General features: G+C 45.4%; 1 protein-coding gene across 4 annotated transcripts in view; it reads right to left on the bottom strand.

Annotated features, from left to right (window-relative positions):
- slc4a8 (solute carrier family 4 member 8) overlaps nucleotides 1-23,765 on the bottom strand; it is a 41,792-nt gene that overhangs the window by 2,717 nt on the left and 15,310 nt on the right. For 3 of the 4 annotated variants that reach the window (XM_049023558.1, XM_049023560.1, XM_049023561.1), the window contains exons 2-22: nucleotides 18,934-19,015; nucleotides 17,478-17,627; nucleotides 16,396-16,531; nucleotides 15,345-15,505; nucleotides 14,191-14,379; nucleotides 13,693-13,781; nucleotides 12,141-12,298; nucleotides 10,819-10,906; nucleotides 10,552-10,698; nucleotides 10,359-10,459; nucleotides 8,885-9,059; nucleotides 8,253-8,386; nucleotides 7,651-7,896; nucleotides 7,205-7,310; nucleotides 6,746-6,907; nucleotides 5,649-5,762; nucleotides 4,973-5,134; nucleotides 4,364-4,615; nucleotides 2,055-2,123; nucleotides 1,429-1,602; nucleotides 200-331 (exon numbers count right to left, since the gene is read on the bottom strand). In XM_049023558.1, coding sequence (XP_048879515.1) covers nucleotides 200-331; nucleotides 1,429-1,602; nucleotides 2,055-2,123; nucleotides 4,364-4,615; nucleotides 4,973-5,134; nucleotides 5,649-5,762; nucleotides 6,746-6,907; nucleotides 7,205-7,310; nucleotides 7,651-7,896; nucleotides 8,253-8,386; nucleotides 8,885-9,059; nucleotides 10,359-10,459; nucleotides 10,552-10,698; nucleotides 10,819-10,906; nucleotides 12,141-12,298; nucleotides 13,693-13,781; nucleotides 14,191-14,379; nucleotides 15,345-15,505; nucleotides 16,396-16,531; nucleotides 17,478-17,627; nucleotides 18,934-19,015 — 3,027 coding nt within the window. Of the gene's footprint in view, nucleotides 1-199; nucleotides 332-1,428; nucleotides 1,603-2,054; nucleotides 2,124-4,363; nucleotides 4,616-4,972; nucleotides 5,135-5,648; nucleotides 5,763-6,745; nucleotides 6,908-7,204; nucleotides 7,311-7,650; nucleotides 7,897-8,252; nucleotides 8,387-8,884; nucleotides 9,060-10,358; nucleotides 10,460-10,551; nucleotides 10,699-10,818; nucleotides 10,907-12,140; nucleotides 12,299-13,692; nucleotides 13,782-14,190; nucleotides 14,380-15,344; nucleotides 15,506-16,395; nucleotides 16,532-17,477; nucleotides 17,628-18,933; nucleotides 19,016-19,322; nucleotides 19,492-23,765 lie in introns of those variants that run through there. The other variant, XM_049023559.1, reaches the window with a different exon arrangement.

A 23,765-nucleotide genomic window follows, 5' to 3' on the forward strand; every position in this document is an offset into this window, starting at 1 on the left:
GATGGTACAATATTGCTCATAATCTTTAAACAATACCATTGTGATTGCAGAAGTTGAGGAATTAATAATTGGTTGCCATGACAACATAATTCGGTCACCAAAAATCTCATATTCATATAAGAAACCAGATACTTTCATATTCACAATAATAGCACTGGTTTAAAAACAGAACGGGCCCATGGAAGAATCCTTGCAGTACCTCCTCGACCTTCTTGGAGGCATCATCCAGTTTCTTCTTCTTGCTCTCAGGCATGATGTCGTCCAGGTAGCTCAGTTCCCTCTTGGAGAAGCAGAAGTCTAGCAGTTTGCGGATGAACACTAGGGCGAGTACCTGGGAAGGCAGAGCGGGAGGCTTCGGTCAGCTACGACGTAATCACCGCGCCGACAGCCCCATCGACCTCCCTTCGATTCTGTTTAACTGTGTCAGCCTTACATCGGGGAAACTGTAATAGGACTGTGCTCCACACCCTTCAGGAAGAAACCCACACATTTTCAGCCTTCTCTAATGCTTAATCTCACCACATGTTTAATTTTTATTCTTCACATTTGTTAACCTGGTAACTTTCTAAATTAATCCTATTAAAATGAGCATAAATATCATAAATAACCAAAATATTCCCATAAGATCACCTATGTGTTAATAGATTTTTTTTAATTAATAACCAATATATATTCTAGCTATATAATATATTATGCCAGTAGCTATAATATATTATGTAGTATTCAATATACTAGATACTGTTAATAATATGTTATATCGCCAGAAGTGAGATGTTACTCCCCGGTACTCACGGTATATAGCCATAATAAATAAATAAATAAATAAATAAAATAATTATAAATCTGCAATAAATGTGCAAATTGTCCCACTGATAGTTGATCAGGCCACCAGTATGGGCACTTTTCACATTTCAACTTCTTTTTCTTACTTACAACTTTATTTTTATATATATATATATATATATATATCTTTTGTTATCCTCAACCTTACTTTTTACTTTGCTACAGAATTGCTTTAGCAAAGCAGCTGCAGAATTAAAAACTGTGTGGCAAAGTAAAGAAAAGAAAATTTAATACACGAGTGAAATATGTACAAGATCATAAATGTAATGATTTCTTACTAGCTCTTCGCTAAAAACAAACCGCATTGACGCTTCACGTTCAGCTGAGTCCCTCCAACCAGGACAGTCAATGCTGCGCTGCATTGTTGTGCATTTGATAAATAAACTTTGATTTGATTTGAATATCTTGTTAATCAATGTGCAGGTCTTTGTTAAGCCTGATACGTCCGTTTCTGGATATATCTGTGTGTGCTGATGTTCGGTTTCAAATATGCATAGAGGTGTGACAGTCTGATTGGCTGTTGTCGTCCACCCGCCGGCCCCTCCCTCTCCTTTGGCCCCGTCCCCTGCCCACCCACTCCCTTACCATCATGGGGAAGACGATGGCGGCACGCGAGGTTTTGATGACCCAGAGCAGCACCAGGCAGGTGAGCTGTGTCAGGGTGAAGAGGTGCACTTTGCGCAGTGGGACGTGACGCAAGTAGATGAAGTCAGGCTGGTGCTTCGCTGGCATGCCGAACAGCTTCAGGCGGTCAAAGAACTTTGGGGGGTGGGGTTAGGGTTTGGGTAAATGGGGGGAGATGAAGTCATTTCCTCCGACATCAATCTTTTAGGGCATCTGCATTGAAAACAACTGAAAATCCACCTTTGTCAAAATCACCAAATATGACAGCTTTGCTCGCGTGCGAGCCCAGTGTGCCTTAAAATAATGTCTCATTTGGTCTTTTCAAGCAACAGGATTGTGTGCAGAAGAAGCAAATTATTTGGCATGAAATTTCATAAACATACTTCTGCAATAATAATCTCTTATTCATAAGCCAGTGAAAGTGTCGGACAATAATATACTCTTAAAATAAACCGTAAAACTGTGCAATTGTTACACAGTAACAATTTCAGCGCTCATGAGGGGATATCATACATACACCAATGTTAAGGCGAATGGACACAAGTGCGGAGAAGGTGAGATGTAGCGTCTGCGATTTCGGGATTTACCTGGATTCCCTTAAGAGAGGAGGCACCCATGTAGAGGAAGACTCCGTACAGCACCGGCATGGGGATGAACTGCGAAGCAGACATGGGGAAAACATGGTTACTGCCCGATGGCCTGGAGGGTATCCCGGGCGTAGCTGTAGGTGGAGGACGGTGTGGTGCAAACACGCCAGGGTGGGGCTGTATTAATGTAACAGTATACCATGGTATTTTTGGATACACTGCGATACTTTACAGCAGTATATTTTGAAGTCGTGGCAATAAAATTTATCAAGTGCTGAAACCAACATAGCTTTGCTTTTGAAAATACAGCCAAAGTACCATATACTGCAGTATAATGTGAGGAAGGTACCGTATGACGATATGAAAAATTCTCAGCCCGGGGGTCACAACCCAGATTTGGGTTGCAGCAAGTTCTGAAAGGGTCGCGAGGGAGAGTTGGAAATGTAAACATTTTAAAACCAGCAAGCTCCTATGCTGATCCGCAGTCAGATTTCCCAGCCCCAACAGAATTAACCCATATAAATGGTCTTGACTCTGCGAATGCTTAACGCAAAACTAGTGAACACTCAAACAGTCCAAGAAGGCAAACCACAGAAGCTTATTTCACATCTAATCAGATTTGTGCAATAGGCATTTACTGCCATAAATTGCAGAGTGCACTGTGTGCTTGATCATAGCATTAATTTAAACATATACTTGATATAGGGTTGCGACTTGCTGGCACGGTAAAAATTGGGTCACGGTGCAAAAAAAGTTGAGAGCCACTGGTCTGAAACATACCGATGCTCCCAATGCACAACCTTTGACCCTTTAGTGATCTTGGTTAGGATTTAGGTTGATGCCAAATTTCTGTTTTTTTTTTTTTTTCATTTCCCATGCAGGTATTGCCACAGTACATCAAGGCAAGTGACACTTTACTGTCATTTCAAAATGCAGTGAAACAAAATAATGTTTAAATAACAGATGGATGGATGGAGCTTACAGTGGAAGAACAGTAGTTTAAGAGAAGTGCATAAGCTACAGTGTAAGGCAGCTGTTTCCTTTGTTATGTGCGACCGATGCATAAAGTGTCCAGTGCAGATGGTTTGTTAGCAGGCATGAATAAAGTTATTCCATGGATATTCAATATTCAGTAATACTGGGGAGAGGAGGGCAGCGGGCAGAGGCACATTACCATGGTCAGAGGCCCTTGGGCTGTTTCAGTTCCCCCTACAATCTGGTGTCAACTTGGGGGGGGGGTGTAGGTTAGTTAGGGTGCTTTTCCATCGAAAACTTCGAGAAAGTACCAAAAGTTTGGTACTTCAAGGTGTTGGTTTTCCACTGGTGTTAAAACTGGTACCGGCACCGAATGACATTGCAACTCGAAGTGGGGTATTTTGTAGCAAATTAGAAAAAAATACTGTAGTATCTCATAGGATGGGACGATGTGCAATATTAATACCCACATCATAGGTTATGCACATACAATTCTTACATCGCTAGTGAGCTATATTAAAATCAGGCTTTTTCTTACTTTCAATTCTGTACGGACATTATAGCGCAGGGGGTTAAAGTTTCGCTAATATATTTTTACTCTGTTACTCTGTCACAGGAAAAAAAACTTAGTAAACTTTGCCATTTTAATTATTATTCCCTTTATAGACCATGTTTAAAAATGAGTTTAAAGTTTACCTCCGCTGCTTTTGCGTAGGCGCTGCCTGCCTTCTCAGAAACAATCATAAACATTTTCATCCTTGCTGTTTGAATCACTTGAAGATGGGTTTGTGAGATATTTTTTACCCCTTTTTTGTTTTATAAATACCCCAATATTTATTACAAAAAAAATCACTATATTTATAACAAAATCGCCAGGACAGCTCGCTATATGCTACATGCGTCCTGTCCTAATATATTAAACAAAATACCTTTTTAATTTCTTGTCATGCCATCCTGATCTTTTTGTTGTATATGTTCTTCTGACCAGATTGCACTTTACTCACACACACACACACACACATATATATAATGAGACAGCTTCATTTATCGTAGTTCACAACTATTTTCAAGGTGGTGTTTGTATTGTGTTTCAGAGTTAGGCTATTTGCATAATCAGTTGACAAAGAAAGTGTTTCAAGTCCCACCCAAAACTACCACAAAAGTAGCCCAGTTGTTTCAATACTTTTGGTACTGGCACTCGACCGGAAGTCAATGGAAAGTACCATACTTGGTGTGGTGGAAAAGCCCCCTTATTCAAGGCCCTGATTTAGCAGAGGCCCCTGGGTAAAGTCATGCATCAAAGAACCCCTGCAGGGGGGGTGACGGCGACTGACCTGCAGGGCCCCAGTCATGAAGACGGAGCAGCCCATAAGCAGGAAGATGAAGAGGCCGGTGACCCTTTGCTCGCGGATGCCCAGGAAGCGGGGCTGCTCCCCCGGTGCTGAGCTGCCCGACTCCAACTTCAGGCTGTTGACATGCGTGATGGAGAGCACAGTGGCTGCCACGAACCAGGGCAGCCCCATCATGGAGCACACAGCCAGCATCACGCCCACCATCAGCAGGTCCAGATGGTACCCACAGCCCTTCTGCACGGGGAGAGGGGGGAGGGGATTCAACCACACTGTCAGCCACACGCCGTTAAACAAATGCGTCGCCTTTTAGCCCAAATGGAATTAGGCAACACTTAAAAAAGCCTGTGATGATGAATAACATTAAGGTTTCTCATTCACTTCTATAGTTAATGGTGCTAGGAAGCTTTTTCGAATACCAAGATTTTCTCAGCATTTTCCAAGCAGTTTTGCTCTCCCCCCACATTTTCCAGCTCTTCATGAGGCCGTTCTTTTAATGTAATGGGTACTGGCCCGCCTCTGCACACCAGGATGCCATGGCAACGCGTGCGCCCAGCGGTGTCATGGCTACCCCCACACTCCAGTACCCCTCACCAGCAGCTTGTGCTCCTTGCGATTGATGATGACAGCAGTGATCTGCTGGTCCATGAAGATCAGGATGGTGCACAGCAGCGCCGGGATGGAGGCAGCCAGGACCGTCCACCAGGGGTTCCGTCCGATGGGGTTCATGATCCAGCCTCGGTCATCACGGGTCGGCTGCGAGCGGATGAGAGGGTGTGGCCTACTTATTTAACAGTTAATGCCGTAGAAGTCATGTATTATGCATTTTTAAACACACAACTACGGAGGCAAAGCATCACCCAACACATTTAAATACTTATAAAAAAACACATGGCTTGGAGATCATTAACCCGCTTCTACCACACGTTTGTACCTAAAGACACTATTTTCACATGTACAAGCCAAAGGAGCACATATTAATAGAACTACTACCAATGACTAAATATTTTGCTTAGATATGCCCCAAGACACCAAAAACTGTCCATTAATAAGACCATGAGCCAATGGTTAATTCAGAATTGCCAGTTGTTTTATAATAGCACATTGATTCGCGACTGTGATTCGCCTGGCTGGCACTATGTATGTGGTTATGGAAAATGAATCGACACTCTGCTGACCAATTAGATTCAAGAATTCAGCAGTGCCGTGGTATAAAGAATCCATAACTCACAAACACGCACACACAGAGTTCCAGACATACTGCTCCCACCTTGAATTTGCTGGGCACCTGCAGCTTCTGGGACGGGATCCCTACAACATAGTCGAGGAGGACCATGATGACGATGGTGAGGAAGACCGCAAAGTCGCTGATCATGGAACGCACCTAAAGCAGATAACCGTTACTTGTAAGAACATCAGGCCAGCATGAAAAATAAAGCACGTTTTTGTTTCTTAAGATTTCAACTCGAAATGTATTTACAATTATTTAGCAGATGTTTTTATGAAAAACAGTTTGCAATTGCGGAGGCTGGGTCAGACAGTCCCTGAAGTAATTGGGATTAAGGGCCTTGTGCAGGAGTCTAACAGGGAAATCACTCTGTTTACCACGGGATTTAAACTAGTCACCTTTTGCTCACAATATTCTAAAGTAATATTTAATGTTCCAAATTATGAACAATATCACCACAGAAAGGGGTGTGTATATTGTTTAATTAATCTGTCATTTTTAGGCTAAAGAAATGAACACATAGATGATTATTTTGCAACAGCTTATTTAAATCTAGTCCATTAATCAAGACATGCTCAAGTCCACGAAAGGAGTAAGTCTTCCAATGTCCATTAGAACCATCGACCGCAGACCTGGGGGGTCCAACAGGTCTGGGTGACTTCTGCAGCATCATTAAATACTTTGTTGAACATTCACAAAAATATTACAAATAATTTATCGCAAACAGACAAACCCCCCCCACGGCTCCCTCTTGACCAGATCCATTCTACGTTCCATGATTAGAATACATGTCACCATATGGGTCCTGAGCTCTGGCCTGGGCCAAACCATAGGCTTTAGGATAAGATACAATACTTATGGCTTTGTATACGGAATACTGGAATTCTTTGTTTTTCACCAAGGGTCAGCAGGTACGCCTGGAGCAGTTGGGGTTACGGTCCCTCCTCAAGGGCCTAAAAGTGAATACTCTGCCAGAAACTACATTCAAACCCATGACCTTCTGGCCATGGATCACTAACCTGCTGTGTTGTAGAGTGTGCATGTGGCAGGGATCAAGACAGACAGATGAGGTTGCTGCATTCACAGTTAACCGTTACCCCTGTGGGGTCATGATCCCTACAGTAGAACTGCCCGGGTACCTTTGTGGGGAAGTAGCGACTGGTCTTGAACTGCTTGAAGAAGCTGGACAAGGCACAGGTGGAGAAGAAGAGAATGACGGACCAGAAGAGGACATCTGGGGTGTAGGGTCCATGGTGTCCACACGCCGTCCCCAAAAACTGCCCCTGGAAGTCCAGGCACTCCTACCACAGAAAACGTAATGGCCTCATGAATATTGGAGTTACTGTCACGCTTATAGCAACGGCCTGCACAAATCCTCACTCACACACACGCCAAATAAATCGGATGTGGCAAAAATCGAACGGCCGCCGGTAACTTAAAATGATGGCCCCGAGTTTTATATTACTGTCATGAAATTGAATTTCACTGATGGCCTAATGGGAAATGATGTGGAGAATTTGGCAGAAACCAATCCCGTAAGCTCGTCTGTTTAAATGTTTCTCTCCTCGCTCCAGGAGTCAGAGGAGCGACTGTCCAACCTTGACGGTGAGGTTGGCCCAGGGCACCGCAGAGACAGTAATGTTCCTCTTGTTCCAAAACTCCAGGGTCCGATTACTGGGGTTGTCAGGCTCAGCACACCTGCAACTAAGTGAGATCAAAAGAAAGAGTAAGGAGGATTAAAGGAGTCCAAGCTTTCCGTTTTCTGCCCCTAGCATAAAAGAAAGTAATTGTTTTTCTGGTTCCACCCAAGTACATTTACTTAGCAGATGCTTTTATCCAAAGCAACATACATTTGAGGAAGCAAGGTCAGACCGTGGGAGCAACTGGGGTTAAGGGCTGCTCAATGGCGAAATGTGGAATTCAAACCTAAGACTTTCGGATTAGAAGCACAGCACCGAGTGCCCCAACTATAGGGAGCTAATCAGCTCAAGTCCAAAAAGAAAATGAGGGAAGATATGGAGGGGATTTAAGGTATGCTTCTCACTAGTAAAGTGTGAGGCGCTCCAGGTCGCTGTGGGTATTGATGGGGTACAGCTCGCCCAAGTGCACCAGCTTCTCCAGAGCCTCGTAGATGAAGATTAGGCAGATGAGGGAGGCGAAGGCCTCCTCTGTGAAGCGGGTGATGTAACAGACCAGGGAGCTGGCGTCTGTCGCCACCAAGAGCAGGCACAGGAAGGCGGTCCAGAGCCCAATGCAGGTGCGCAGGGATAAGTAAGACAGGTCGTAGTCTCTGCGGGAAGGGGGCAGTGGACCGAGCAGGTGACCAAATGGAATGTAAGCATCAGAGAAGTAAAGAACTGTTTAAATTAATTCTTTATTTAGCAGACATTTTTAAACCAAAGCAACATGTGTTCTGAGAAAACGGGATTAGAGAGTCCCTGGAGCAACTGGAAGTTAAAGGTCTTGTTCAAGAGCCCGAAGGTGAAATCACTTTGTTGCCTATGGAATTTGAACCAGCAGTGCTCGAATCACAAGCTCAGAGTCCCAGTGAACTACACCACACACCACCAACCACCAAAGCTACACAGGCAATCCACTGCCTGACCTCATAGACATTTCAGTGAAGACTTGAATGAGGATGCTTACTTGCAGAACTTGAAGAGGATCTTCTCAAAGACCAGGACCGGTCCCGTGCTACCCAGGATTGTGAGGGGCTGGCCCGCAAAGAGGGAGTAGGCGACACCGGTCATGGAAGCTCCCAGAAGGGACTCGATGGCGCTCTGCCTCAGGGATAGATGCATGTAAAACACACTGCTGGCATGCTGAGCCATCACAGGCTACAGACATCCACATGGGCCGCTGTTTTAGTCATGCATTGACTGCTCTAATACTCAAATGATTGACCAATCACAGATTCTTGACCTATGTTAACCAGTGGGTGTGTCTTTAACATGCACTGAGCAAAAGCGTGTGGCTGGTGATAGCAAGGGTGCGTTTGGGGGGCAGGGCCACAGGGAGACTTGCCCCAGCGGGAAAGTTGACTGGCCGCATCCCTTGTCACTCACCAATTCAAAACATACCATTGGCTAAGGATAAAGTTGGGTCCTCTGTATGAATTATGGTCCCTTTAGAACCCTAGAATCGACCCTTGCTGATGGTGCCTGACAAGATATAAGCAGGCCCTCCTGTGTATGTTCCTGTGCCCCTGTCCATGCCTGTAAGGTTGACTGCCCCCACGTGTGCTCACGTGCCCCGGCTGCCCTCTGGCGCATGCTTACGATGCGGCCGCCTGTGGCCTCCCCCAGCAAGCCGCCAAAGGTGATGACGGGGGACATGCATGCGCAGTAGAGGAAGAGGAAGGAGGCCACACACTGCAGGCTCAGGCCGTCCCGGAAGTCACTCAGGTAGAAAGGGGCCTTCCGCTTCATGTCCAGGATGAGACCCCCGAAGAGCCTGCCCGCGACACAGAGCACAGTGCGGGGCTCACAAGGGGTGCTTACAGCTGCGTAAACTTTGCCCTAAAACCCCAGTCTGTCTCTATGCAATAGATGGTCAAGCCATGGTGCTGTAAACCAGTGTTTCCCAAAACCAGTCCTCAGGCATCTACAGTCAATCCATGTTTTTGCTCTCTCCAAGCTCCCTGCCAGACAGTCCACATTTTTGCTCCCTCTAGTAGGGAGCTGGAAGGGCGCAAATATGTGGACTGTCTGTGAGTCCCAAAGGACCGGATTGGGAAATATTGCTTTAAACTGTTGAGCTGGGCTTTCATTCAAGACAATATTCACAAAACAATGCACAAAAAGTAAAACCCTGAGAAACTCAACATATTGATGTGCAAAGAGAACAAAATAATTTTGCCAAGCAAAAACAGACTTCAAGATGTATCTGATGTCTGAGTTCTCTGATTATTCATTTTCAGAATGTGTCCAATATCAGTGACTACTGAGGTAACAATGGATAAATGAGTCCATACTCATGTTTATACTCATTCCATGACCGTACTCATTTCCATACTCATCACTCATTACGCTTACTATTACATTCTCTGTACATCCACAATTTTCTACCGTTGTCACTGTACAATTTATAATCCATGTGCACAGACAATTATTTTTTTAAAAAAGGGAGGGGGGGCTGGGATTCAAGCCCATAGTGTATGAGGTTACATAAGCCAGCCTGGTCAATAAATAATTTATACTCAAACAGCGAAAAACTAACCATCCAAACTAGCCATTACACAGACTCACATCACAGCCCCTGAGGGGCAGACAGTACCTCACACAACAAAATGAAACTAAACGAAGAAATTAAATAAAACTTTATGTGCCAGTGGTACAAGAACCAGTACATTGAAATGTGCTCATTTTCACAGATCCCATCACACATGCCACACACAGATGGGATGCAGTAGGGGCACGGATACCTTGGCATATTTAGGAGGCTCAGTACCTGACAGAAGTCCTTGAATACATAAAATCGGGAGGGGGGGTTAGGGTTGTGACATTTTAGCTAGGCCCCTGCATATAGAGGTAAGAACAGAGCTTGGGGTCACAGCACTGGGCCAGCCATTCATCCAGCGCCCCTGGAGTTGAGAGTTAAGGGCGTTGCTCAAGGGCCCAAAGTAGATATGGCTACTCCGTCAAGTAACGGAATAAAGGCTGCGATAACCTACCTGGGTAAGGGTGTGCGAAAGATTTCCAAGCAGGAAATGCGACCACAGCCTCTAAGAGGATGGAGGCTCCCCCAGCTCACCTGCCAGTCCTCTGCAGCTCCGGCCCATGATGCTCGCTGTGTGCCTCAATCTCCACTGGACAGGCTGCCCCGTTGGGAACCGCTGGTGTCTTCCTCTTCTCCTGCGCCGGGTGACAGTGCTGTCAAAACCCCTGCTCCCCCATCCCCCCCCGCCAGGCCCAATCTGCTAGCAGAGTAACGACAGCCGCCCCACCTGGGAGGGGACGTTCTTGGGGGGTTCGATGCGAATGGAGGGGTCCCACTCGCCAGGGGGCAGCACGGTCACCTGGTCCAGGAACTCGTCGATGCCTGCCAGCAGGTCACTGCGGTCCTTGGCCTTATAGGCCACGTCGTGGAAAATCTACCATGTGGGAAAGGAGTGAGGCAGAGCGAGACCCAGAGAGGGTACTCCGGAACCATTTTTTATGAAGTTTGCGGTGGGAACGAAAAACTAAGAGCCAATCGCTCAGTGTCTGGTTACCTCGTCAGTCATGATGGTGGCCATGGAGCGTCCGATCTCGTGATACTGCTGGGCCTTTCCGTCTGGGCCCAGGAGAATAAACAGGAACCTAGGGCACCACACACAAACTTAATTAATGCCAGGAGACGATCCCGCCGGCACAAAACGAGGCCTCCTCAAATATTACTCTCCTCCCGACGTGCCTTGTTGCGAAACTTATCACATTTCATCTGTGATTGACAGCCCACTCAGTCAACATTTAATTATGCAGTATGTGTGGTCCCAGGCTTCTATAGACCAACAATGAGGTTTTAGGGCTCTGCTGACGTACCGTACGAAATATCAAAGCCGAATCAATTTAATAAGTGAACTCCAGCGGTGTGCCGGCTACCAAGTAACCCATGAGAACCAGAGATGATTTAACGTGGCCTGACAGCCTCGGGAACTTCAGTGAACTATTTCAAGTTTGACTCGAAAAAATCAGGCCAGGCTCCCTGACTTCACCGAAGGATTCTGGAATTTTCATTTCATCTGCCTAACAGAAATATCCCATGGGGAGGTCAGAGAGGACAGAGGAATGGCGTGAGCAGAAAATAAGAAAACGGGCGAGTAAGACTCAGGACAGTAGGAGGTCAGAAACTGGAGACATTGCTCTGCATTAATGCCAGCTCAAGGATACTGGCTAGGCTTCAGTTTACATACAGTATAAACCTTTATGACATTTACTTAGTTTCCCCATATCAGTGAATGATCATTTTCTCCTTTTACACTGCTGACCTTTTTATAGGTTCTTGTGGAATACTATCAGTCAAAGGTTTCTGCACACCACCGGTTATTACTACTTTTTGATTTTTTTCAAAAACCGCAGATTTTCAATTCTTGTTAAGCTTTGGAAAGTTGAGCGAACACCTATAAATGAAAATATAAGTCAAATAAAACAAGCATCCTTTATAACATGTCTGACATCCTATTAACTGGTTGTGTGGTGATGGCAGAGTCTAATTCCAGGCTGTCCTTTAACTTTAAATGCAGCAGTATTTAATGTCCTTTGTAGAAACAATGCCTTGAATTTTCTCTGCTGTTATAACTGTTAGAGGTGGTTACTTTGATGAACCAAAGTATGACGTTTTTTCGCTAAAAAAGGTACTCAAATGGTGAGCATACTGTAAATGCATTCGTTAATAAAGGATACGGAATGCATTTTTTGCAAATGTTAAGTGAGTAAGATGCAAATGTAGGAAATATCAGTGTGTGCAACAGCTTTTGACTGATAGTACAGATGATCCTTCACCCCGCTGGAGGATGTGGCTGGTGTGGCCATCACTGAAGGCTGGAGCAGTTACCTAGTGGGTATGGGCACCTCGGTCAGCCCGGTAAGCAGCACGGCGGGGGACAGGCGCACAAACGCCACCACCGGCCTCTCCAGGAAGTCCAGCTCCCCAACCAGCACGTTGGACGCCTCTGCCCCCAAGGGAATCTTCTTCATGAAGTGCATGTCCACCTGGAAGGTAGGGATGGAGATGCTTCAACCAGGTCATTTGAAACAGGAGACATCATTTCAATCTTTACAGGTGATGACTCATTCGAGGATGTGGTCGCGGCTTGTAAACTAGGCCTCAGCTGTGTTTGAATAGTACTGCGAGTTTTAATATTTTTTGCTGTCCCGAGTAAAACTTCTCAACTCAACGAACTACAGAATGAAACAGGACTACAATTATGGCCGAAAAGCGCAAATGAATAACAATTTTAAACGAAATCGGCGGGAGCTCCCAAACTCACGTCCTACTCCATCAAAGCTCAACCGGAAGTCGTTATTTCAATTTTTAATAACCCCAAAAAATAAGTACGTAAAGGATCATCATGTAAATTTATGAGAAAATATTTGTCATGTAATCCTTTGCTTTTGTCATATCCCATTTTGCCCTCCTTTACGACAAACATACAGGTGAGAGTGAAGCTTGGGGTTGGAGTGTAAGGTCAGCCAATCTTCTGGCGCCCCAGAAACACTTTTTGGAGTAAAGGACCTGGCACAATGGTCCAAGAGCGATGCCCCTATTGAACTAGCAACCAATACAGAAGCCTAACCTACTGAGATACACACAACCCTCATAAATAAGCAGCAGGTGTTCTTCCCTGCATTAAAAAATATAAGTGAATAACAAAATTGTTAAATATCACTGCTAAACATCACCCCATAGTTAGTAATAAAATCAATTAAAATCAATTCCTTCCTCCACTGAACCTTTCCCTCCTTACAAGAAAAACAAGATGCAATACCACTATGTCTCCCTAGGTGTCAGTCAGTGCACAGATTTCAGTTTACGGCTTAGTTTAACATGTTGTTCCTGTAACCTTGGCCAGGATAAACGGTTAGAAAATGGATGGATGTGTTATGAAAGGGATGTTTATTGATAATTACTGAAGATGCTTTTAATTTGACATCCCCATGTCCAAAGAATAGGCATAGTTCTGCTGGTCCTGAATTTGATGGGGTTTTGGAAGGGCAAATGATTGGACATTTATTTTATGTTCAGTATTTATTATCAACAGTCTACGACTGCTGAGCATAACTGAAGATTACAAAGCACACACATTGTACAGGAGCCACTCTTGCTTTTCGCTCACAGAGCTCCGCAAGACTCCATTAAAGCTGTGAGTCACCATTCTGTGTCTTTCTGCACAGCCATTATACTGTCAATAATGCAGCACATAGTGCTCTTAATGGAATAGCAGAATTCTCGCCATAACCAGCACCCACAATGCACTGGAATCAGCTCAGTCTGGAGCACACCAGAACACAGACTGTTCTGTACAGTTCCGCGACACACTAGCGACCGTTATAGTGACAAGGCGTTCCCGTCATGTCTGTGGGGGTGTGTGCCGCTGTGCAGACACCTTGCTGAGGTCCACTTGACTGCTCTCCTGGTTCACACCATTCTTCACCTCCAGGTTGGAAGAAGTTGGCTGAGGAGAAACAGCTGGACCTACAAGGGGATGCAGGTGGGACAGAAGTGGGACGAAAGCAAGTGAATGAAAGGCTTAGCGCAGCGTTCCTCAACCCGTTGCCCGGGAACCCCCACACAGTCCACTTTTTTGCTCCCTCCCTGCTCCCAGCCAATCAAAAACACTGAATACCTGGTACAGATGTGCTGGCAGCTAGGAGGGAGCAAAAATGTGGCCTGTCTAGGGGTTACCAAGGACTGGGTTAACATACAGTGGTTTATGGTTTACGGGTTACTATATGGGAACTAAAGATCCAAAACAAATCTTCAGCCCTAAACATTGCTAAACAGAATAATCATGATCCCTGACTAGCCATTAATGTGGTTTAGCTCCACAGCTAACAGCTGCTGTAGATTCCCTGCCCCCCCCCCAACCCCCTGGCCACCTCACCACTCTTGTCCATGGAGTGCGGCTCCGACTGCTTGCGGCCAGCCTCGGCAAAGGAGCGCACCATGGGAATCAGGTTGTTCCTCTTCTTCTCGTTCTGGTGGTGGTGCCTCTTCAGCAGTGCCTCCCGCACCTTTACCCGCATGCTCTCATCCAGCTCCTGCGCTGCCTCCTGCTGGTCCAGCACCATGTCTGCAGTTCAGGAAGGCAGGGGGCACACCTTGGTGTATGATGTCATGACTCAAGGAGCACCGTAAACTGAGGGCCATGCAGTGCGACGTCAGGACATTTTTTTAGCTTTTGAGGAGACACCTGCAGCAAGATAACCTCAGTGAGATGTCCTTAGAGAGGTACCCTCATGGAGATACCTTCAGCGAGATGCCCTAAGGGAGATGCCCCCAGAAAGATACCCTAAGGGAGATGCCCCCAGAAAGATACCCCCAGGAAGATGCCCTCCTTCTAAGCAGAGAACCCACAGGGTATGTGGTTCGAGCAGGTAAAACATTCAGTGTGTGTCGATCACATTGGATTAATGGGCCAAACGATTATGCTAATGCTTGTAGTTTCAGGGTGACAGAGCACAGGTATAAACATTCTGATTTCCCCTGTTTCCATGTGTCTGTGGATTCTTAACGACCACAAAACTACAATGAAAATGTCTACCCTCCCAACCCCCACAGTCAATCCCCCCCAGCCTAAATAATAGTAATAAACTATTACTTGATGCGGCACAAATAATGTAGTATTATCCTATTACTGATGTATTAATTAACTACAAACTATGTTACATACTTAGTTACATATAACGTCATGTTAATTCATAATTATTGAATTGTGACGCATGTTTTATGTAAAGCTGTTACTATATTTTTTATATTTAATTCTGTAGACCTTTGTGAACTACTGAAAGAACTGCTAAGGAACAATTAATGAATAACACAAGTTAAATACTGTTTTCATGGTTGTTCATCGTTAATGAATTGTGATCTTGTGTATGTAACTGAGTGTAACTGAGTTATGACTAAGTATTTGTGCCGAGTCAAGAAAGGATTTACTATTTAAGTTAAAATCATGTGTTGGTGTCATCATTTATTATAATAATCTTCTCCATCATAATTATCATCATCATCAGTTCAGCAGTGCACGTGTTTGCCAACCTGCGATCTCCTCGATGGAGTTTGCATGCATGTCCAGCAGCACACTGCCATTGATGATGCAGCTACGCAGCTCGAACAGGCTGTGTAGGGACAGTGTTGCTACGTAGGGCTTGCTCCAGCGCTCGCCACCATCTTCAACGTCCTCTTCAAACTTCAACCACCTGTGCGGACAGCAGACAGCAATCAACTTGCTCTGGGTGCAACTTGATGACGAGCCAATCATCTCTGGAGAAGCAGCTAGACAGGCAGCCGACATGCTAATCACATGTCGAGATACTGGCTGGGACTGCGGAAAACGGGCCAATCACTATTCGGCAAATGACCATGGACCAATGACAGCTCATGTAACAAGGCCAAGAAAGAGGCCATCATCCCACCAATAACTAAAACATGCAATGCAGTCTATTAATCATCGAGGAGATGGCACATTCTGCTTCTGTCCTGACAATCACTCAGCGAAGAATTACACACTGCAGCAAAAACGCCAACCCCCCCCCCCCCAAAGCCATTGCCAATCTAAGCGAAAACATTCTTCCTTTGCACTCTGGCCAGTGAGAGATATGTTCTTCCATCTACCTTCTGAACGCTTATCTTGGAGAGTCAATAATTCATACAGAGGGGCCAACCTGATCGCTAGCCAATGATATGTTTCGACAGGGGAAAGGGTTCTCCGGAAGCCAATCAGATTTCAGTTGAGGTCAGTGCCACAGCAGCCCCACCCCTATATATATACCCATGGTTGTAAGGTGGCCTATCCCAGGTAGCACAGGACACAAGGCTGGGGTACAACCTGGAGGATTCACCAGTCAATAGCAGAACGCTTACATGCACATGCAGTCATACACTATGGGTCATTTAGAGACACCAATTACCCAAACTGCGTGTCTCTGGCTGGAAGGCGGAGTAGCCAGACGCATCGGCACAGCCCACTGGGCCACTCTCTTACCCACAAACACGTGCTTCATTTATACACAAAGTCAGGACAGACTAGTATCTCAGCGGGAATGACAGAATGCGTGGCCACACCCCCCTGCCCAGCCCCCGCTCCCACCTGGCTGTCTCCTTCCACTCCGCGTCTTTGCCATCCTTTACACAGATCTCATCCAGCTCAGTGAAGAGATCATGGGCAACGTGCTCCTCGTCCTCCTCGGTCCCCAGGATGAACTGCACGCGCTGAGACGGGGTGTCTGGGGGCAGCGGCGGCAGGTGAGTGAGAGCGGGAGGAAGTGAAGTAATAAAAGGGTGAACGGAACCATGGGAAAAAACAGACACAAGTTACTGCCTCCCACTGCGACACATCCATTTGCAGGGAGACTTTTCCACAAAAATGACTAACAGGAGACCTTAAGTCTGTCAGAACACTGTTCCTTCCTCAAAGTCAGCATGACTCTGCAGTCATTCTTCTCTGGGGGGCAATCACAATTTTCCCAATGAACCCATTTCGGCATGAAAGCTTCATCCTGCTCCTGAAGGATAATTAGCTGATGCACTAATTCTTGTCCGAGAAGCATTTGTAGGGGTGGGGGTGGGGTGGGTGATCACATCCATCAGCAACTGTATGATTTAAAAGCACTGATCCGGACCGCAGTATCGACTGCGCCTTTGACGGATCAAAGAATGGTTTGCTATTCCCAAACAACGTAAGCCACACCTGTGGCCTGTACTACGAAGCGGGGTTACTGGCTTATCGGGGTAACTTCTCGGATTTAAGGTAGTCTGGGTGAAATGTAAGTGAAGGAATATGAAGCCCATTTAAATGTGGTACCTTAAATCCGACAAGTTACCCCGATAAGCCAGTAACCCCACTTCGTAGTACAGGCTACTGGAAACCTGACAGGCTAAACACACGAAATAAACAGACCGATCATAAGCTTGATTTTTAAAACTCGATGCTGCAAAGATCTTGCACTGGAGGGACCATACAGCAGAACAATTCAGCAGCTGCACGCCGCATATCCCCCAGCACAGTCAGGATCCGGAAGGTTCCTTTGATCTTTATTTAATTCGCAGCCTGGCCCGCTTCCTAAGATGGCCCACGTGACCGGTGACCTCCCTCTGGGGGCTATGTGATCAACCCCATGGCCGGCCTCTCGATGAGCTGCTCCCATCTTCATGGGGGGAGGGGGCTCTCACCATGAGAAGCCGAAGAGGTCTCCTCCTCCTCGTGTGTCACACTGCCCCTCGTCCTGTCCCTCTTGCGGTGCCGGGAGCCGTGGGGCCGGTGGTGCCGGTGACTCTGCCGTGCCAGGGGCATGCGCACGCCCACAAACAGTGTCCTGTGTCCTAATAGGGGGGACAGTGAATTGAGGAATCAACCATCAAGTTAACACAGCCCCTAAGACCACTGCAAAACTGCGGAAAGGAGCAGTCGGCCGTCACTGCAATGGATTCGAATTCGGCATTCCGACAGGGCCATGGGTGTTAAGGACCCCTTGCCCCATCTTCTGCTTATTATTAAAAATCCATTTTTTTAAAAACCATGAAGCCCTTTCAGATGGAATATATCAGTATCCTTAATATTCCTTTGGGGATTAATAAAGCTGGTCTGTTTGTCCATCTGTCTGTCTATCATCACCAAAGGCAATTTACCATTAAAAGGACCGGTAAGGTTAGTATAATGAGCCGGGGCTAAAATGGCAGCGTTTTAAACTTAACGTAGACCAGCTGAAGGCGGCTGATCCGTGATCTTTATACCTCACATCCTCTGGTGGTGACAGTAAGGTGGAGATAAGGCAGCCGGCTTGAAAGCAAAAGCGGCAAATAAAAAAAACACGTGAACAACACCTGCTCACTGGCCCATGGTGCACAAAGCTCTGTGGCTCTTACATTATTAATAAAGCCGTGCCACCCCCTATACCCCCCCCACCGGCATCCTTATCAACAACGCTGCTCACATAATTATTAATAATGCATCTCCACATGAAATCGGTACAGATACCATTCTCTGATACCTATTGTCAACACAAAATGACACATGTAACATGCAATGTCCCAGAACATGTATCTCTGACAGTGCCTTCTTCACGAGGAAGTCTATGTCACGGGGACTGATCGGGATGAAAGTGTGGCGATACCACAAAGCCAGGTAGCGGGAGCATTTACATGGGGCTGGCTGAACCCGGGACCCAGTCTACCAACATTAGTCCAGTTAGCAATCTATAAAATCTGAATTTTCAACCAGCAACACTATTTGGGTTTTTAATACTGGGCTGGATGTATTTATTCAAGTTACCTATAGCATTTCTTGTTGGGTGGATCCTGCTACAGGCTCAAGCTAATCTAGATTGATGGAATTTGACTAGCTGATTTGTCCTTCATTTACTTACTGAACTGTGCATTTATGCATTTTCTAGTCTGTGGTATATGGTTGTTTTCTGATCCAGGCAACTGTTGTGTCTATTTATTCAGCAATTTAGGACTTGTCCCGCCATATTAGGGGCCCGAGCTGCTGTCTGCTAACTATCATCAGTGCTTTGTAACACAATAGCAGCCAAAGAGCAGATGTGACCTGCAGGCTAGATGGAGGCCATCGCACACCAGGAAGTGATTCCATACAGGCGACATAAAAGACACCCCGACACTAATATACCTTCTAGCTCCTCCTTCTCATAATGGATGTTGAGGATAGAGCTCGTCCCTCCCTGGTCCACCACCACCTCCTCATCTGGCCTCTGTACAGCACAAGGACAAAAAAAACACACATTGTTTCTGAGGCTCCGCTCAGACCGCAACACTGCAATCACCTCCTTTCTTCATGAGGTACGTATGGGATATATCAATATTTAACTTGTATTCATTCATCACCCTCAATAAGTAGTCCTTTGCATTTAAATAATTAAGTTGTCCCGCCCACCCCACCCAATATCGAACTCTCTGCTATGCTGTCCGGCTTCATTCATTTTGTCATCTGTCGGAGTCAAAGTCAGAGAAAGGGGAATTATGGCGTTTCTGAAATATTAAATCATTGGCAGGACTTACGAAGTCACTTGTTTCCTCAGCAGGATATTAATCATGTAGGCCAAACGGCTGCACTCGTGGGACATGGCGAAAAGCAGAGCATTGGGTTCAGTAGCTGACAAGAAAGCTTCACTGGCACAATAAATGAATAAAAATTAAAGTTTCACAGTAAAGCGAAACAGGAACAGTCCTGGGAGAGCTATGCTGCGCGTGAGTGCGTGTGAGTGCGCGTGGCGGCCGGGGCGGCTGACGCTGATGCTCCTTTGTGCCTCGAGCTCTTTTACGGTTTTCTGATTATCTGACAAAAACTGGGTAAAAAACAGTATTCAGTTGTCTGCGTCCTCCATGGGCTGTGCCAGCTATAGGCTAAGGGTTATGAGTTGGAAAAACAATAAAACAAGGCACTGACAGAAAGGCTAAATCAATAACGAAATAAACATATCAGGCCAAATTTTGACGTTTGGCTTCGAAGACAATAGTCACTGACGGGTTGATACGTCACTATATATACCGGTACTCTAAGGGCATGTTTCAGGAAGCGCTTGTCCGATTTACGGTACGCCAGTTTATATGGATTTTACACATTAGCAGAGACTACCTTAAATCCGACAAGTTATGTGGGCTATCCTGCTTCGTGAAACGGCCCCTCGGATTGTTAACCGACAACAACTGCACGTCTTGGGCGTGTGAAGATCAGACTTTTTGATTGTGCTACATTCAAACTGATGAAAAACATGATTTAGACGCTGAAGACATATGTAAACCCACCATTCTCATACAGGCATTTTTTTAGTTCCAGCCAAAATGCCTTTTTGACTTGACTTCACTGCCCCCCAGCAAAGAAAAAAAGGAAACCCCGCTTCTGTGTATGTGGATGCCTGTGCAAAATGGGTTAATTAAAACCCAGCGCGGACAGTAAAATATGCATATCAATAATACATTGCGCTAACGCACACCGTGTCAGTGTGCTCATGCAGAAACATTAGCGCTGAAACAAGCCGAGCAATTGCAGTTCTTCAGTCATACGTCCATTTCCTCAATATAAAGCGTCCATCTCCACGTAACGATAACGAACTCAGACCTATAAATCCAATCAAAATGTTTAATTAGGCCTGTCGGAGAACGGTGTTATGCACAAACTCATAAAGTAACTTAAAAGCAACTTCAAGGTAAGCAAACGATAGCAAATAGTAAACAATCAGAAGCTAATTCAAATAACACAATTATCCTTCTGAAAGGCATGCAAACTCATTAACTCAATGTCACGATTCAAATATTAATGCATACAGAAGTTCAACCAAAATTGTATTCCATCGTTAATTTAAAAACACGCCTGCACATCTTTTGACAGAAAGAGCCGATTAAGCCACATTAATTACAGCCCACTGTTGAATCTGCGCCTCCATCAAACGTAAACAGCATCACGAAAACGACTCGGCTTATAGATAATCGGCGTAGCAGACTGCTTGCTCAGTGAATACTCACTGCGAAATTATGAGCCATTAGATAGTAAGATATTAATCACATAACGCCAGTGCGTACCGGGGGCTGAAGCGCCTGGGGAGGGTTACATTACTACTGCTATTCTTCAGGAGTGTCCGCTAATCCTGGGAATCGGAACTCAAACCCGAAACCTCAACATCAAACACTGGCACAGGAACACTGTACAATCTCATATTAAACCTCACCCCCCCCCCATCTAGAGGGTAAAACCTGGGTCAGCAGTCTCCTCTAAGATCAGCACCTAAGTTGCTGGGCAACACACCTGCACAGGTCTTACACCCTCAGCATCTTCATGTATTCGTGCCCTTTTCACTGAGCAGCTTGACACGTGCAGTATTTTTGGACAAGTAACTGGATTGCACTGGAGAGCCACATATCCAAATGTGGCTTATGCACCAGTAATGTAAAGCAGTTTATTTATAAACATAACTGGGCTTCCCTAACATTCAATTCCCATAATTACTGAAATGCATGTCAATGGTTAGATCAGATTTAATAAATAACACATATTTACATAATGCATTCCTATGATAATTTAATTCCAGGTCTGATTTTAGCTAGTGTCAACATGTTTCATTTAAGGACAGGCAAGGAAAGCCGGGATTTCCTTATTACCATGCAACGCTGACTTCAAGGTCCATTATGTCAAAACATGTAGCCTTTTGGATTTTACCTGTTTCAAACGTCTAACTTTAAATAGCCAACAGACTGATGGTTTTCAAAATCCATGTTGTCTGCATGAAGCAGGAGTGGGGAACCTGTTCCAGGAGGACCAGTGTGGGTTCAGGTTTTTGGGATGATCTCTCAGTCAGCTAATAATAGATCAGTGGTTCTCAGCTCCAGTCCTGGGGACCCACTGTAACTGGCTGACTGAGAGGCCATCCCAAAAACCGGCACGCACACCAGCCATCCACGGAACAGATTCCCCACCCCTGACATACACAAAAGTTTACTGATGACATATGAAACGTGTCCATTATCATAAATTATCCACATATTGTGGCACACTAAATAGAATATATTGTTATTGGCCTGTGGTTTGAAACTAATTGCCGAAGCCGGCTCTATACTACACTTTTAGGTGCATTTATAGGGTGACCTGATAATCCACATCAGGGAGGACACTTTGAGCTAGTACAGGATTTAAATGAAAAGGGCCAGGATTTCATTACGCACTTAAGTTTTTGCTGTGTGCTGATTGGTCAGTCTCCTATAATCATGCATGTGTCACGAATGGTATTATGGATGAATCTTTCATACAAGAAAACAAACCAGTGACAGAAGAACTAATGTAATATAGGTATGGGCAACCTGTACATTTTTGCTGGCTGGTGGGGGGTGGGGAGGTGGGGGCAGGTAAATTTTCGAGATTGGGGGGCAGGGGGAAGTTTTGGCATGATTATTGCTTATAAAGTGAGCCAGTCACATGGACACAAGCTGAAGTACAGTATCATCCCCGACTGGATCACCTGGGCCAGGGTGTATGATTAGACATGTGGTTCCAAAACACCCTACAATCCCAGCCGCAATCACTGTGACCAAGTGCATCGTCAGAAGTGTGAATCGATGGTGATTATTAATTACCGTAATTTGTGTAATATACGATGAGGCAAAGCTGCTTCACACTGCTTGCTACACTGGACACCAGGGGGTTGAACCAGTTTGTGATTGACAGCTGATACCTCACTGTTCTAAGTCCATCTCCCATCACTTCCGTGAATGTTTGCCCACGCAGCTATGATGACTAAGTGTAAAAATAACAGCGCGACAATAAGAAAGTGACGCAATTGCTCATCACTCCTGGTGCCACAGCTAAAATCCAACAATTACTTAAGCCGACTGAGTATTTTTAGGCTCATTATTTGTCTTTTAAAATTTCTTACTGTTGCTCTTATCTACATCGAACAGCTTATACTTTTCATAAGCACTTGGCTTTGAACGAGGCATAAAACACCTTCAATGGTCGCATTCCCTCAGAAACCCCGACTAGCACAGCAGAATATTCTTAGCTGAATCACAGCTCTTATTTTTGTATCCTGGATGAGCTGTTCTGGCTCAGAAAATATATTCTTTATTGAAATCACTGTTGGTTGTGGCTTATACTGTATTTATGTGGCTGGTTATTATTTCGTTGACAGCATAGTGGCTTGGTGGTTGTCAGGGTTAAGGGTTCGATTCCCTCTTCCGGCTCTGTGCACATGGAGTTTGCATTTGCTCCCTGTGTTTCTGCAGATTTCAGTTCAAAAAACATGCTGCTAGATGGACTGGTGCCTCCGGACTCCCCCGAGAGCGTGACCACGATGGACTGGCATGCCGTCCAGTGTGCCCTGCGCTTCCTGGGACAGACTCTAGGCTCACCACCTCCCTGCATGGGACAAGGGGGACCGAATACAATCTGGAAATTCTGCAGCTATAAATAATCATTCATCTACCATTTTGCGCAGCTTATCTAGGACATGGACAGAGTGAGCCTGGAGCCTATCCCAAACCGCACAGGACACCCTGGATGTGATGCCAGGCCGACACAATCGCACACTATGAACGAGCTGGAGAAGCCAGTTCCCCAAACCGGATGTTTTTGATATGCGGGAGGAAAGCCATGCAAATAAATGGAGACTGTGGAGACGCACACAAACCAGGAAGCATAAAGTTACAATGCTGCCCACAGAGTCACTGTGTTTCCCAACATACAAACATGCAAAATAAAAAGGGAATCCTGAACGGTCAAAACAGAAGCAGCCGGATGTGGCTGACAAGACAGGAGCAGGCCAGGCTGAAGCGGTGATAAGCGGTGGAGGAGCATGAGTGTTTCACGAGGAACTTTTTGGATACGTGTTTACTTACTTAGCAGATGCTTTTATCCAAAGCAATATACAACTGAAAAAGCAAGTCAGATAGTCCATGGAGTAACTGGGCTTAGGAGTCTCCCTTAAGGGCACAACAGTGTGAAAACTCTGCCGA

Source organism: Brienomyrus brachyistius, chromosome 8 (assembly GCF_023856365.1).
Source record: "Brienomyrus brachyistius isolate T26 chromosome 8, BBRACH_0.4, whole genome shotgun sequence".
NCBI classification, from domain to species: domain Eukaryota; kingdom Metazoa; phylum Chordata; class Actinopteri; order Osteoglossiformes; family Mormyridae; genus Brienomyrus; species Brienomyrus brachyistius.